This window comes from Hylobates moloch, unplaced genomic scaffold (assembly GCF_009828535.3).
Source record: "Hylobates moloch isolate HMO894 unplaced genomic scaffold, HMol_V3 SCAFFOLD_17, whole genome shotgun sequence".
NCBI classification, from domain to species: domain Eukaryota; kingdom Metazoa; phylum Chordata; class Mammalia; order Primates; family Hylobatidae; genus Hylobates; species Hylobates moloch.
The window spans coordinates 59147149-59164416 of record NW_026652292.1 but is presented as its reverse complement, the minus strand read 5'-3'; the positions used below and the strand labels follow the sequence as shown (position 1 = coordinate 59164416).

At 39.2% G+C, this 17268-nt stretch overlaps 1 protein-coding gene across 4 annotated transcripts in view; it reads left to right on the top strand.

Moving 5' to 3' along the window:
• Positions 1 to 17268, top strand: part of TBC1D19 (TBC1 domain family member 19) — a 185181-nt gene that overhangs the window by 95349 nt on the left and 72564 nt on the right. For all 4 annotated transcript variants that reach the window (XR_009210537.1, XM_032135634.2, XM_032135633.2 and 1 more), the window contains exons 12-13: positions 1539 to 1613; positions 6233 to 6295. Coding sequence is in view for 3 of the 4 variants with exons in the window: in XM_032135634.2 (XP_031991525.1) it covers positions 1539 to 1613; positions 6233 to 6295 (138 nt within the window). In the remaining variant the exon portion in view is untranslated. The remainder of the gene's footprint in view (positions 1 to 1538; positions 1614 to 6232; positions 6296 to 17268) is intronic.

Genomic DNA, 17268 nt, shown 5'->3' with positions numbered 1-17268 from the left:
CTCTACTTATGCCAACTGTCAGGAATTGATATTTGAATTAGGTGCTGTTTCTACCATTAAGGAGCCTGCATTCTAGCCAGAGATATGGATTCAGTAGATACAATGGAAGATAAATAAAATAGTAAAATAATTTTGCTTTAGTTAAAAAATGTAAACATCAGTGAGAACCAATTAAGCCTTTTTAATTAAAATTTAAATGACTAAAAATAGCCAGTAAATGCCCAGATCATCGTTAGGCAAAGAGCACTTTGACTTAAGCCGAAGAACTATGTATTAAACATCTTTCACGATGAAGAAATCATATTTCAGGAAACATAGAGTCAGATTTTATCCTGGCAAGGCAGCTACATGCAGTAAATATTCCTCCTTGTCTCAGACGACCCTATCCCACAACTCTTCCGTGAGGTCAGGAGGAGTCATACAGATCCGCATGTGCTAAATTGCCTTTGGGTTTGAGAGGAGGCTAGGGCTAAAGTGCCTGAGAGGTGAAAGGAGGGATTTGGAGGAATACACAGGTCGGCTAAAGCAACCAGATAATATTTCCATCTCTCGTTAGCATAACTATTACCCAGTTGATCCCTACCTTCATCCTTAATGCCCCGACCAACTATGAACCTGATGCTTAACTTGATTACTGTCTCTAGTCCCTCCTCCCCCTTCTTCCTTTCCTCCCTCATTCTCTCCACTTTCCATTTTCCCTCTCTTCCACTTCTTATTCTTTATTACATTAAACATTAGCCTAATCTCATTGTTGTGCAGTTAATCTGATTTTATAATATTATGTGGCCATATTCTTGTATTTATTTATTTATTTATTTATTTTAGAGACTGGGTCTCAGTCTGTTGCCCAGGCTGGAGAGCAGTGGCTCAATCCTAACTCACTGTAACCTCAAACTCCTGAGCTCAAGCATATGGGACCATATTCTAATACTAAAAGCTGACTTTATATCCTATATGATTGCTTTTACTACCAGGAGTGCTTTGTTATGCTTAAGCTTTTTATTTTGTAATAATTTAGGTATTAGAAAGGCAGTATAAAGTAATCCTTCTGAGTTTTTTGTATAGGTTGTGGGGCCAGGTTTCTTGAGGTTAAATCTTACTAGCTTTACGGTCTTCGATAGCAAGTTACTTTTCTCTCTTGGCTTCAGTTTCTCAAGCATAAATGGGAATAATAATCACTGACCTAATTCATTTTGTTGGTTTGGGATTAAATGAGTTAACTCATGTAAAGTGGGTAAAATAGTGCCTGGCACCTACAAGTACTTAATAAATACTGCATTTGCTATTAAAGTTAAATTATAGTTAACTTAGCAAATATTGACGGAATACTCACCAGGTGCCAGATGTTATCCTAAGTGATAGGAGTAAGCATATTTATTGAACATCTACTATTAGTCAGGCATGAGGGTTATAGTAGTGAATAAAACTGAGTTCCTGCCCTTCTTAGTGTTTAGAATACTATTGATTATTATTTGAGTTTGAGGCTGACTTTATAAATGTGACTGACCTTTAATTTTTTGTTTTACTTTTAAATTTAGGATGTCTTGTATTATGAGCAGCTTAAGACCAATGTGATACAACATGACCTTTTGGTGGACAGTCTAATCTACAAAGTAAGTAAAAGTCAGCTTAGTTTTTCCTTTTCATTAATATAATTTAAAATTGAGATTCTTCAGTATGCAGAGCCTGTACTATGTATAATGATATATATTAACCTTGAAAAATAATTTTAAGTGATTAGATTTATACATATAAAGTTAAAGTTGGTGTTCAAAATTTGCAGTTTGCATTCTCTGTTATCTTCTTTCCCTTTGAAGCTGTCTTCATGATTCTTTCCTAGTCCTCCTATATTTTTATTAAGATAAGCATTTCTTATATCTCTAAATTCAAGCTTTCTACACAAACCAAGTAAAAAGGCAACTGAAAAGCAAAACTGGATTATGATATTTTTATCTTATGATTCTTTAGGGCCTACTTGTTTATTTTCTTTATACTGAAGTCATTTTTAATTTTTAATTTCTTTTAGTTTCTAGACATATGGCTAAGTATATCTCAGGTTTTAAGGTAGAGACACATTGAGTTTTTGCCTCCAAGCATCTGATAATCAAGTTGAGAGCCGAGTTAATGCTTTCATCACTGAGCCAAAGAGGGTCCATTTTCCAGTACACAATAGAAAGCCAAGCACCAAAGCACTGGGTTTTTGTAGCTAGAAAGGTTTGATCGGACTGGATCCTGCCATGGGGTGATGCCAGGACTTGATCTGATTGAATCCTGGATACTGCCATGTGGTGTCCACTTCTTAATTCAGACCCCACTCCTTAGTCCTATCACATAGGTTCCACCTGTGGTTGCATGCTTGGTTCATCTGACCATGCTCAGGTTATGTGACCTTCAACCTGGAGGTCCATGGCAACTGAAAAACAGCTCATAACTCTGTTTCATAGAAGTTGAACCAGATTGATCTGGTGTAGCGAATGCTTTATGTGTAATATAGGATATGAATAATTCTGAATTAATATTAGGCAGTTTAAAAGTGTTAGATTTAAAATTTAGGTTTGAAATATAAGGGAGAAAGGCATATTATTATAGGTCTCAGAAATGGGGAAAAGAAGATTACATATTGAGGACCTGAAAATGTGTCTCAGTAGAACATGGCCAGGGGTAATAATAACTATTACTAACAAATGACTGCTTACTGTGCCATATAGTATTCCAAACTCTTTACATAGATTACTATTTAATGCATACAACTACCTAAGAGTAGCAGATGCCAACATTTAGGCTATGCATTATAAATGCATTGTTTTTCTGCAGAAAAACTTGCATTCTGTAAAACCACGTGTTAGAAATAACAGAGCTTATGGACAAAATAGGGTTGGGGTGGAAATTTTTGCAACTTTGTAATCAGAGTACTAACAAAGGCAATCATTGGTAGCCTGGGAGAAGAATCAGACAGCTCAGGCAGGCTGCTCTGGTAGGAGCTATCAAAAATGTATAAAAATAATAAAACAGAAATGCTGAAATAATGCAAGTGGAAGTGGTGCTCTGGGCCACTGGGGCTACTGTTAAGGTGAGCACAAGAGAACAGCAGTGGAGAAATGTGTTGGGCTGGGAGCGTGCCCCTCTGAAGAGGGAGCCCCAGTGCCAATGCCCGTTTTTAATATTCTTAAAATGCAACTATGAAGTCTCATGCCTGTGCAGCAACAGCTGAGCTGAAGACATTTTTTTTTTTCCTGCTGATGGTTATAATTCTCCTCCCTCTGCTCCAGCTCCTCTTGCTTAAGAAAAATTGCATCTGAACCAATACAATTTCCATGTTATACTAACATCATTTCCTTACTTACGAGCAGCATAGTGACACGTGTGTGATAAAGCAGAAAGTAGTTATTTTGCTATTTTACAAATGAGGAAATTGAGATAAAGAAAGAAATTTGTTTAAATTAACATATTAAGTAGTGAAGCCAAGATTTAGACCTAGCCAATCTGACTTCAGAACTGTCTGTGTTCTTAACCACTAAGCTCTACAGTAAGTGGAAATGAGAGTTTAGAGGATACAGTCCTTTGATGGTAAGTCTTGTATCTCACAGAGGTTTTTCACTAGATTTGGATCACAGGTACTACTATTAAGTTTGAGGCCAAATAATTATGCTCAGTGGATTATTTTATCAAAAATGTAAGAGATCTTTTGGCCTGTAAGACCGTTAGCCTCTTTTCTAATCAAATGAGAAGAAACTCACACGTGAAAAAGCTAAAAAAAGTAAGGAGTGCTAGGATGAGAGTTCTCTTTGTCGCCAAAATGAATTTCAGTTTGAGTCAGTAAAGAAAATCTGTTCCAAGAAGAAAGTAATTTGTGCCTGAGGAATTGAATGAAAGTTTTGATGGCATCTATGCTGTGCACAACATGAATGTTTTTAGGAAGATACCTGTCTCTGGTTATTTTTGACTCAGTTGGGCTCTGCCAATCACTCCAAACATTATTGAAGTCAGCTGTTGAGGGAATGATCACTTAAAAAAAAATCCGTGTTATTACAGCTCCCTATAGCAAAGACTTATTTTAAATTTAACTGAAAACAAGGTGGAATTCTTTTAAAGGTTAAAGGAATGAATGGAACAAGGCAATGTTACAAAATCCATAGTCAAATAGCTCAAACAGTCTACAAAATTCAACCAGGCTGAATAGTAGCAATCAGGGGAGGATGGAAACAGGTTGATAATAGCAATCAGGGGAGGATGGAAAGCATAGATGTTCTGAGCCAATGATGTTGTGAGTACAGAACATCATCGAACCCTCCCTAGGCTAATTTATTAAATGGTTCTGTTTTTTTTTTTTTTTTTTTAACAAACTTGCCTTGTATCCATACTTTCTATAGTTTTCAACTATTTACTATAATCTGATAATTTATACTAGTGTTTTTCAACCTTTCTTCATTATCACGCTCCTGGAGAGAAAGATTAATTAACTTGTCTGTAATAAGAAAAAGTAAATAACAAAAAATAAGATTTGGATGGGTAGGGATGAGCTCTGATCGGCCACATACCATTGTAATATGTGAAATTTGTTGACCTCCAGGAACCAGTTTTCATGCCCACAGAGGCAATAGTATTCCCCTGTTGAGAATGCATGATCTCTACCTTTGTCTAGGTTGTCTTCTGACATAGAAGGATGGACCATTTCTTTCTCCTTAATCTGTGTCATTACGGTTTTTTCAGAGTTAGCACACATTCGCTACCCCCAGAGTCATCTACAACTCTTTCCGTCCTCCCCTGATTGCTACTTTGCTCAACAGCCTGGTTGAATTTTATAGACTGTTAGAGCTATTTGACCATGGATTTTTGTAACATTTCTTTGTGATTTTCCCATGTTTTTACTATCATGCCAGTGAGATTGTAGACTTCTTGATGGTAAACATTTTTTGTTTGTCTTCTTTTTTGTTTGTTTGTTTTTTGAAGTTTTGATTTTCGTATCCTTCATCCCAACTTGTTGAATTTAGTATATATTGGGTCTAAAAGCATGGTGTAGTTACATCTGGAGATTTTGGATACATGTAAGATTTGGGATCTATATTTACTTATAAATAGATGAACAATATTATAAGTAAAAGGACTTTTGGTGAATTTTTTTTAAAAAGCTTTCTGGATGTTTACTCTTTATCTGATACTGTGCTAGGCATTTACCCATCCTTTCTGAAGTACGCGGTGGTATCCTCATTTATGGATGCGGAGATCTAGGCTCAGAGTTACTGACCAAAGTCATACAGCTAAAAGTGGTGGAACTGGATTTCAAATCTTAGTTAAATCTGTTGGAATTTCATGTTCTTTACACTGAAGCACACAAGCAGCAGGTTCCAACTCTGGACATAATATTCAGAGACAATCCTGGGGGAAACACAAACGTTTTAGTTCATTTTTCTAGACTTTTGTTCATTTGTTTGCTTGTTATTGGAGAGGGGTACCTATATACTGATGAATTATATCACAGGAAAATATAATTAATTTCTATTAATAATTTTATCATATTTAATTTTACTCACTCATCAAACATGTATTGGGTATTTAGGTGCTAAGCACTGTGGTGGTACTATGTATACAAAAAACATTTAAGATGTTGGAGCTCAAAGTGGCTAAAGTCTCATAGGGAGGCTCATAGAAATCATTAAGGTAGACTCAAGTCAGAAGGTGAGAATAGGAATATATTTAAAGAAGGAAACTAATATGCTATCCAGGGGAAGTCAATGAACTGGCCCTTAAACTCATAATACAGAAAATCAACGTTCTTGCTCTCAGTAACAAGTGGTGACTTGCAAGTGAATAATCACAAAGGCATGGAAGATATTTGGTCTTTTGTGGGAATGGCAAGAATTCGGACTTGAACAGTGAGATTGGAACAGTAATTTGGGGCCAGATTGTTATGGTTGTTTCTGGATGTTATGATTGCATCCGCTTTTCTTTTCTAGCTTTAAGCCATCTAAATATTAGATTAAAAGGAGATAAAATTGAAATAAATATTAAAGAATTACCTCATACTTAAAAAGTATGAGGAATTCGAGATCAAATAATGTGTCACATATATTAGTTCAGTAAATATATAGCAATGATAAAATCTAATTGAGAAGTTTATAATCATGAAGTAATAAATTTATTGCAGTAGTGCTTCTAAATACTGTGTGTATGCTTTAGTACTACAGACAGATCCATTTGGGTTCTTTTCAGTACTGTCTACTTTTAATTATAGGATGTGAAGTTGACAGCAAGCAATGATGATTATTATTTTGTATTTGAAGATTATTTATATCAGGTAAGTTTAAAAATTAAAATATATAGTGTTCTTGTTTTAGGTTCTCTAAATCATGATACTTTAGGAGATATCGCTGTTGTTGACTATACCTTTTTGTAATCCATGGCATGCTTGTCAGATGAAATGTTCTAAGTTTGGGATAAGATTACCTTTTGTTTTTACTGTGAAATTAGATAGGAGAATAAGAGTTCCCAATTGTTTCTTTTTGTCATATATGGTACAACAAGGAGGTATTGGCAGATAAGTTTTCTATCTTTGTTATTGGCACAGATGCTTAAATCAGATGTCAAATTCATATTTAAGCCTTTCCAAGATGTTTGGAGAAAGCATTTTGCATTATAGTTTTAAAATTAAAGATATTGAATAAATAATGTTTCAAAATCAATTTGGAGTGTCGTGATTATCCTTTGATCATTTCATTTGCAGATATTGTGGATGCTTGGATTCTTACTTTTTCACATCTAGAATAAAATCATTTATCATAAATAGAAAATATGCAATTTATATAGAATTGCCTACATGATGTTCTTTTTTTAAAAGATTATATGTACATATTAATAATTTGATTTTGAATGAATGTCAATACAGATGTCATAGAGGAAATACCTAGATTCTACACAGCAATTTCTGCTCGATTAAATGTAAATTGGTCCCTGCTGTTTGTATGAGCAGGTTTTTGTTTGATAATGGTGTTGTGGTGTATATATGTTTAAGAGAGGATATAAAGTTAAATAAGCGTCTCTCAAGAAGGTTTATCATATGTTCCAAGAGCTAAAGTATAAAGACTTTATAAGACTTATTTATAAAGTTAAAATTTTAAATAACCCCAGAAACAATTTTAAGAGATTCCTGTGATTTCAAATGCATAATTAAAATTTTTTATTTTTTTAAATAGTGGACTTAAAATTCCATTTTAATATAAAGGTAGTTATTAATTAAAAGTTGGAGAATACAAAAATCTTCTTCTAAAAATTTGTTTATGTAGCTAATATGTAGCCCTATACCTAATTCTTAGTACTCAGTAAATTTTTGAATATACAGGTATATCTCACTTTATTGTGCTTTATTGTGCTTCACAGATATTGTTATTTTACAAATTGAAGGTTTGTGGCAACCCTGCATTGAGCAAGTCTATCAGCACCATTTTTTTCAACAGCATGAGCTTGTTTCATATTTCTGTGTCACATTTTGGTAATTCTTAACAATATTTCAAACTTTATTATTGTATCTGATTTAGTAATCTGTGATTAGTGATCTTTGATGTTACTACTGTAATTATTTTGGAATGCCACAAACTGCACCCTTAAGATGGCAAACTTAATTGATAAATGCATGTGTTCTGATTGTTCTACCAACTGGCCATTACCCATTTCTCTCCCTTTCCTCAGGCCTTTCTATACCCTGAGACACAACAATATTGAAATTAGGCCAATAATAACCCTATGGTGGCCTTGAAATGTTGAACTGAATGGAAGTTACATGTCTCTGACTTTAAATCAAAAGCTAGAAATGATTATGCTTAATGAGGACGCATGCCCAAAGCCAAGATATGCCAAAAGCTAGGCCTCTTGCACCAAACAGCCAAGTTGTAAATGCAAAGGAAAAGTTTTTGAAGGAAATTAAAAGTGTTACTCTAGTGAACACGTGAATGATAAGAAAGGAGAACAGCCTTGTTGCTGATATGGACAAAATTTTAGTAGTCTGAATAGAAGATCAAGCTAGCCATAACATTCCCCTAAACCAAAGCCTAATCCAGAGCAAGGCCCTAAATCTCTTCAATTTTATCAAGGCTGAGAGAGGAGAGGAAGCTGGAGAAGAATAATTGAAAGCTAGCAAATGTTGGTTTATGTGGTTGAAGGAAAAATGCCATCTCCATAACTTAAAAAATGCAAGGTGAAGCAGCAAGTGTTGATGTAGCAGCTACAGCAAATTGTCCCTGTCTAGCAAAGATCATTGATAAAGGTGGCTATACTAAACAATAGATTTTTCAGTGTAAATGAAACAGCTTTCCATTGGAAGAAAATGCCATCTAGAACTTTCATAGCTAGAGAGGAGAAGTCAATGTTTGTCTTCAAAGCTTCAAAGGATATGCTGACTCTGTTGTTAGGGGCTAATGCAGCTGGTGTCTTTAGGTTGAAGCCAGTGCCTGTTTACCATTTCTAAAATCCTTGGGCCCTTAAGAAATATGCTTAATCTACTCTGCCTGTGCTCTATAAATGGAACAAGAAAGCCTAGATGACAGCACATTTGTTAACAGCATGGTCTACCTAATATTGTAAACATATTGTTGAAGCCTACTATTCAGAAAAAAACATTTGTTTCAAAATATTACTGCTCATTCACAATGCACATAGTCACCCAAAAGCTCCGATGCAGATGTACAAGGAGATAAATGTTGTTTTCATGCCTACTAACACGACATCCATTCTGCAGCCCATGGATAAGGGAGTCATTTTGACTTTCAAGTCTTATTTAAGAAATACATTTTGTAAGGCTATATAATGTGATAGACAGTGATTCCTCTGATGGATCTGGGAAAAATAAATTGAAAGCTTCTGGAAAGGATTCACCAATCTAAATACCATTAAGAACATTTGTGATTCATGAGAGGAGGTCAAAATATCAACATGAAAAGGAGTTTGGAAGAAGCTGATTCTAACCTTCATAGATAACCTTGAGGGGTTCAAGACTTCAATGGAGGAAGTAACAGTCACTGTGGTGGAAAAAGCAAGATAATTGGAATTAGAAGTAGAGCCTCAATATGTGACTGAATTGCTTCAATCTCATCATAAAACTTAAATGAATGAAGAGTTGCTTCTTGAGGATAAACAAAGAAAGTCATTTCTTGAGATGGACCCTACTCTTGGTGAAGCTACTGTACACGTTGTTGAAATGACAACAAAGTGTTTACACTATTACATAAACTTAGTAAAACAACAGCAGGGTTCAAGCGAATTGACTCCAATTTTGAAAGTTCTACTGTGGGTAAAGTGCCAAAAACAGAGAAATATTTTGTGAAAGGAAGAGTCTATCAATGCAGCAAATTTATTGTTGTCTTATTTTAAGAAACTGCCACAGCTGCCCCAATGTTCAGCAGCCACCACCCTGGATCAGTCAGCAGCCATACACATTGAAGCAAGACCCTCCACCAACAACAAGATTACAGCTTGCTGAAGATTCAGATGGTCATTAGCAATTTTTTTTTTAGCAATAAAGTATTTTTAAATTACGGCATGTATATTTTTGGGCATATGCTATTGTACTTAATAGACTATAGTGTAGTATAAATATAGCTTTTATACATACTGAGAAACCAGAAAATTTGTGTGATTTGCTTTATTATGATATTTATTGTGGTGGTCTGGAACTGAACCTTCAATATCTCCAAGGTATGCCTATATAAATAAAATTAATTCTTCATTTATACAATAATACTAGTTTGCCAATAACCTCTATACTTCAGAAATACAGAGTGGAAATTATCAGTTCCTAAATGGTGGTCTGAGAGAAGCTCCACGGAACCATCCTCAGCAGGAAACCGTAACTAGTGAAAACTATTTTTTTTAAAGTATTTAAAGTCTCTGGTAATTATCCTAAGGTTACATAAAAAGTCAGCAAACAAGAAAACATTTATTTGAGAAAAGCTACTAAATCTTGGTAAAAATAATTTGTGGCCCTTGAGTCATGACCTGCTTTTTGCCTCCCCTCACCCCTAGATTAGCATGACAGAAGCTTCAATTCAGCCATGTGTGGCTAGGAAGATGGGGCTCCCTTTCCCTCCAGCTCCTAGTTGAGGGCTACAGTATCTCCATAGGAGGGGCAGATGGCCAGTATTTCTTATCTCCCTCAGCTCCGTGTTGCAGATGCTAAATTCTAGAGAGTACCATCAGAAAGTTGTCAGATTCCTTCCCGTAGGGCAGAGATCTTGCCCAAAAGCTCTGACTCCACTCAGCAGGTCAAAAATACTAGGGCCTCAACTGCTTTCACCTCATTTTGTTTATAGAGGGGAAAGAGGTTCCACATGGGAAAGGCAAGCTGAGAAGACCAGAGGCTACCACCCTCACCAGTGTCTTTCTCACAAAGCAGAAGTGTCACTCCAAGAGAAGTAGGCCACTGTCCACAACCCGGCTCCAGGGCAATGACTCAGAGATTTTGGCCAGAATGGGAGACAGCCTTAACAACAGTAACTCTGAAGCTCTCCTCAAAGAACTAACTTTGTATGGAGTACAGGAAAGTTCCAACCTAATGGGGCTCTAAACAATGAAGATTTTAATGGTAAACACTTAAGAGTAATAAGCTAAAAGCATAGCAGCTGGTTTACCAGAGAAAGCCAGAGACAGAGATAGCTAGGAGGAGTCCTGATGGGATAGGACAAACCTCAAAGACTGGCCTCAAAAATGACCTCACAAAGGACCGTACATTTAATTGAATCAGACTGTGTTACAATTTATGCATGAGGACATTGTTGAAAACAGTAGAATAATCAGCTGGCAATTAGAGGAACCTAATACCTGGCTGTGATATCGAGAAAGACAGAAAGCTTAACACAAAGATCGGGGAAGAGACAAAGAGCCTGCTAAGTTAGCCAGGCTTGGTGGTGCATGCCTGTAGTCCCAGCTACTCAGGAGGCTGAGGCAGGAGAATCGCTTGAACCCAGGAGGTAGAGGTTGCAGTGAGCCAAGATTGCACCACTGCACTCCAGCCTGGGTGACAGAGCAAGACTGTCTAAAAAAAAAAAAAAAAAAACCCTGCTAAAGCCAGTGTCATTGAAGGATGATTGTGTGTGTGCTCAAGGCAGCATACTTTGAGGTACATCAGAGGCTTCATATTTTGGGAGAAACAGACTTAAATGAAATATTTCAACCAAGTCACTAAACAAATAAGCAAATAACAATCAGGAGCTCCAGCTGCTTGTAAGATGGCCTAGATGTTGTACTTAACCAAATAAAACTTCAAAGCAGCCATTATAAATATATTCAAAGAACTAAAGGAAGCCATGCTTTAAAAAGTAAAGTAAGGCCAGATGCAGTGGCTCACACCTGTAATCATAGCATTTTGGGAAGCTGATGCAGGACAATCGTTTGAGCCCAGGAATTTGGGACCAGCCTAGGCAACGTGGCAAAACCCTGTCTCTACAAAATAGAAAAAAATTAGCTGGGTGTAGTGGCATGTGCCTGTTGTCCCAGCTACTCAGGAGGCTGAGATGCGAGGATAACTATTGCCCAGGAGGTCAAGGCTGCAGTGAGCTGTGGTTATGCCATTACACTCCAGCCCAGGCGAGAGGTGAAACCTGCTCTTGAAAAAAAAAAAAGAAAGGTAAAGTAAGGTGTGATGACAATGTCTCCTCGAATACAGAAAGTTTTAAAGAGATAGAAATTACATTTTTAAAGTACCAGACCGAAATTCTGGAGTTGAAAAGTACAATAATTGAAATGAAAATTTTATTAGAAGGACTCAAAAGTGTATTTGAAAAAGCAGAGAAGAATCAGTGAACTTGGAAGACATCAAAAGAAATTATATCATTCGGCAGTTCCAAGATGGCCAAATAGGAACAGCTCCAGTCTACAGCTTCCAGAGTGAGCGACGCAGAAGACAGGTGATTTCTGCATTTCCAACTGAGGTACTGGGTTCATCTCACTGGGGCTCGTCGGACAGTGGGGGCAGGACAGTGGGTGCAGCCCACCGAGTGTGAGCCGAAGCAGGGCGAGGCATGGCCTCACCCAGGAAGCACAAGGGGTCAGGGAATTCCCTTTCCTAGCCAAGGGAAGGGGTGTCAGACAGCACCTGGAAAAACGGGTCACTCCCACCCTAATACTGCACTTTTCCAAGGGTCTTAGCAAATGGCACACCAGGAGATTATATCCCACACCTGGCTCAAGGGTCCCACGCCCATGGAGCCTTGCTCATTGCTAGCACAGCAGTCTGAGATCAAACTGTAAGTTGGCAGCAAGGCTGGGAGAGGGGCGCCCACCATTGCTGAGGCTTGAGTAGGTGAACAAAGCGGCCAGGAAGCTTGAACTGGGTGGAGCCCACCGCAGCTCAAGGAGGCCTGCCTGCCTCTGTAGACTCCACCTCTGGGGGCAGGGCATAGCTGAACAAAAGGCAGCAGAAACCTCTGCAGACTTAAATGTCCCTGTCTGACAGCTTTGAAGAGTAGTGGTTCTCCCAGCACGGAGTTTGAGATCTGAGAACGGACAGACCACCTCTTCAAGTGGGTCCCTGACCCCTGAGTAGCCTAACTGGGAGGCACCCCCCAGTAGGGGCAGACTGACACCTCACATGGCCGGGTACCCCTCTGAGACGAAGTTTCCAGAGGAACGATCAGGCAGGAACATTTGCTGTTCAGCAATATTCGCTGTTCTGCAGCCTCCGCTGCTTATACCCAGGCAAACAGGGTCTGGAGTGGACTTCCAGCAAACTCCAACAGTCCTGTAGCTGAGGGTCCTGACTGTTAGAAGGAAAACTAACAAACAGAAAGGACATCCACACCAAAATCCCATCTGTACGTCACTATCATCGAAGACCAAAGGTAGATAAAACCACAAAGATGGGGAAAAAACAGCAGAAAAGCTGAAAATTCTAAAAATCAGAGCACCTCTCCCCCTCCAAAGGAATGCAGCTCCTCACCAGCAACGGAACAAACCTGGACAGAGAATGACTTTGACGAGGTGAGAGAAGAAGACTTCAGACGACCAAACTGCTCCGAGCCAAAGGAGGAAGTTCGAAACCAACTCAAAGAAGCTAAAAACCTTGAAAAGATTAGATGAGTGGCTAACTAGAATAACCAGTGTAGAGAAGTCCTTAAGTGACCTGATGGAGCTGAAAACCATGGCACGAGAACTACGTGACAAATGCACAAGCTTCAGTAGCCGATTCGATCAACTGGAAGGAAGGGTATCAGTGATTGAAGAACAAATGAATGAAATAAAGTGAGAAGAGAAGTTTAGAGAAAAAAGATTAAAAAGAAACAAACAAAGCCTCCAAGAAATATGGGACTATGTGAAAAGAGCAAATCTACGTCTGATTGGTGTACCTGAAAGTGATGGGGAAAATGGAACCAAGTTGGAAAACACCCTGCAGGATATTATCCGGGAGAACTTCTCCAACCTAGCAAGGCAGGCCAACATTCAAATTCAGGAAATAGAGAACGCCACAAAGACACACCTCGAGAAGAGCAACTCCAAGACACATAATTGTCAGACTCACCAAAGTTGTAATGAAGGAAAAAATGTTAAGAGCAGCCAGAGAGAAAGGTCGGGTTACCCACAAAGGGAATCCCATCAGACTAACAGCAGATCTCTCGGCAGAAATTCTACAAGCCAGAAGAGAGTGGGAGCCAATATTCAATATTCTTAAAGAAAAGAATTTTCAACCCAGAATTTCATATCCAGCCAAACTAAGCTTCATAAGTGAAGGAGAAATAAAATCCTTTACATACAAGCAAATGCTGAGAAATTTTGTCACCACCAGGCCTGCCCTACAAGAGCTCCTGAAGGAAGCACTAAACTTGGAAAGGAGCAACCGGTACAAGCCACTGCAAAAACATGACAGATTGTAAAGAACAGTAATACTAGGAAGAAACTGCATCAACTAATGAGCAAAATAACCAGCTAACGTCATAATGACAGGACCAAATTCACACATAACAGTATTAACCTTGAATGTAATTGGGCTAAATGCTCCAATTAAAAGACACAGACTGGCACATTGGATAAAGAGTCAAGACCCATCAGTGTGCTGTATTCAGGAGACCCATCTCACATGCAGAGACACACATAGGCTCAAAATAAAGGGATGGAGGAAGATCTACCAAGCAAATGGAAAACAAAAAAAGGCAGGGGTTGCAATTCTAGTCTCTGATAAAACAGACTTTAAACAAACAAAGATCAAAAGAGACAAAGGAGGCCATTACATAGTGGTAAAGGGATCAATTCAACAAGAAGAGCTAACTATCTTAAATATATATGCACCCAATACAGGACCCAGATTTATAAAGCAAGTCCTTAGAGATCTACAAAGAGACTTAGACTCCCTCACAATAATAATGGGAGACTTTAACACCCCACTGTCAACATTAGACAGATCAATGAGACAGAAGGTTAACAAGGATATCCAGGACTTGAACTCAGCTCTGCACCAAGCAGACCTAATAGACATCTACAGAACTCTCCACCCCAACTCAACAGAATATACATTCCTCTCAGCACCACATCGCAATTATTCCAAAATTGACCACATAGTTGGAAGTAAAGCTCTCCTCAGCAAATGTAAAAGAACAGAAATTATAACAAACTGTCTCTCAGACCACAGTGCAATCAAACTAGCACTCAGGAATAAGAAACTCACTCCAAACCGCTCAACTACATGGAAACTGAACAACCTGCTCCTGAACGACTACTGGGTACATAACGAAATGAAGACAGAAATAAAGATGTTCTTTGAAACCAACGAGAACAAAGACACAACATACCAGAATCTCTGGGACACATTCAAAGCAGTGTGTAGAGGGAAATTTTTAGCACTAAATGCCCACAAGAGAAAGCAGGAAAGATCTAAAATTGACACCCTAACATCACAATTAAAAGAACTAGAGAAGCAAGAGCAAACACGTTCAAAAGCTAGCAGAAGGCAAGAAATAACTAAGATCAGAGCAGAACTGAAAGAGATAGAGGCACAAAAAACCCTTCAAAAAAACAGTGTATCTAGGAGCTGGTTTTTTAAAAAGATCAACAAAATTGATAGAGCGCTAGCAAGACTAATAAAGAAGAAAAGAGAGAAGAATCAAATAGATGCAATAAAAAATGATTAAGGGGGTGGAGCCAAGATGGCCGAATAGGAACAGCTCCGGGCTCCAGCTCCCAGCCCCAGCGACACAGAAGACGGGTGATTTCTGCATTTCTGCTTGAGGTACCGGTTTCATCTCACTAGGGAGTGCCTAACAGTGGGTGCAGGACAGTCGGTGAAGCGCACTGTGCGCGAGCCGAAGCAGGGCGAGGCATTGCCTCACTCGGGAAGCGCAAGGGGTCAGGGAGTTCCCTTTCCTAGTCAAAGAAAGGGGAAACAGATGGCACCTGGAATATCGGGTCAGTCCCACCCCAATACTGCGCTTTTCCAATGGGCCTGGAAAACGGCACACTAGGAGATTGTGTCCCGCACCTGGCTCGGAGGGTCCTGTGCCCACGGAGTCTCGCTGATTGCTAGCACAGCAGTCTGAGATCAAGCTGCAAGGCGGCAGCGAGGCTGGGGGAGGGGCGCCCGCCATTGCCCAGGCTTGCTTAGGTAAACAAAGCAGCCAGGAAGCTCGAACTGGGTGGAGCCCACCACAGCTCAAGGAGGCCTGCTTGCCTCTGTAGGCTCCACCTCTGGGGGCAGGGCACAGACAAACAAAAACTCAGCAAGAACCTCCACAGACTTAAAGGTCCCTGTCTGACTGACAGCTTTGAAGAGAGTAGTGGTTCTCCCAGCACGCAGCTGGAGATCTGAGAACGGACAGACTGCCTCCTAAAGTGGGTCCCTCACCCCTGAGCAGCCTAACTGGGAGGCACCCCCCCAGTAGGGACAGACTGACACCTCATTCAACCGGGTACTCCTCTGAGACAAAACTTTCAGACGAACTATCAGACAGCTGAATTTGTGGTCTCACGAAAATCCGCTGTTCTGCAGCCACCACTGCTGACACCCAGCCAAACGGGGTCTGGAGTGGACCTCTAGTAAACTCCAACAGACCTGCAGCTGAGGGTCCTGTCTGGTGGAAGGAAAACTAACAAACAGAAAGGACATCCACACCAAAAACTCATCTGTACATCACCATCATCAAAGACAAAAAGTAGATAAAACCGCAAAGATGGGGAAAAAACAGAGCAGAAAAACTGGAAACTCTAAAAAACAGAGCACCTCTCCTCCTCCAAAGGAACGCAGTTCCTCACCAGCAACGGAACAAAGCTGGATGGAGGATGACTTTGATGAGTTGAGAGAAGAAGGCTTCAGACGATCAAACTACTCTGAGCTACGAGAGGAAATTCAAAACAATAGCAAAGAAGTTAAAAACTTTAAAAAAATATTAGAAGAATGGATAACTAGAATAACCAATGGAGAGAAGGGCTTAAAGGAGCTGATGGAGCTGAAAGCCAAGTTTCGAGAACTACGCGAAGATTGCAGAAGCCTCAGTAGCAGATGCGATCAACTGGAAGAAAGGGTATCGCTGATGGAAGATGAAATGAATGAAATGAAGAGAGAAGGGAAGTTTAGAGAAAAAAGAATAAAAAGAAATGAACAAAGCCTCCAAGAAATTTGGGACTATGTGAAAAGACCAAACCTACGTCTGATTGGTGTACCTGAAAATGATGGGGAGAATGGAACCAAGTTGGAAAACACTCTGCAAGATATTATCCAGGAGAACTTCCCCAATCTAGCAAGGCAGGCCAGCATTCAGATTCAGGAAATACAGAGAATGCCACAAAGATACTCCTCGAGAAGGGCAACTCCAAGACACATAATTGTCAGATTCACCAAAGTTGAAATGAAGGAAAAAATGGTAAGGGCAGCCAGAGAGAAAGGTCGGGTTACCCACAAAGGGAAGCCCATCAGACTAACAGCTGATCTCTCGGCAGAAACTCTACAAGCCAGAAGAGAGTGGGGGCCGATATTCAACATTCTTAAAGAAAAGAATTTTCAACCCAGAATTTGCTATCCCGCCAAACTAAGCTTCATAAGTGAAGGAGAAATAAAATACTTTACAGACAAGCAAACGCTGAGTGATTTTGTCACCACCAGGCCTGCCCTAAAAGAGCTCCTGAAGGAAGCACTAAACATGGAAAGGAACAACTGGTACCAGCCACTGCAAAAACATGCCAAATTGTAAAGACCATCGAGGCTAGGAAGAAACAATAGCAACTAACGAGCAAAATAACCAACTAACATCATAATGACAGGATCAAATTCACACATAACAATATTAACGTTAAATGTAAATG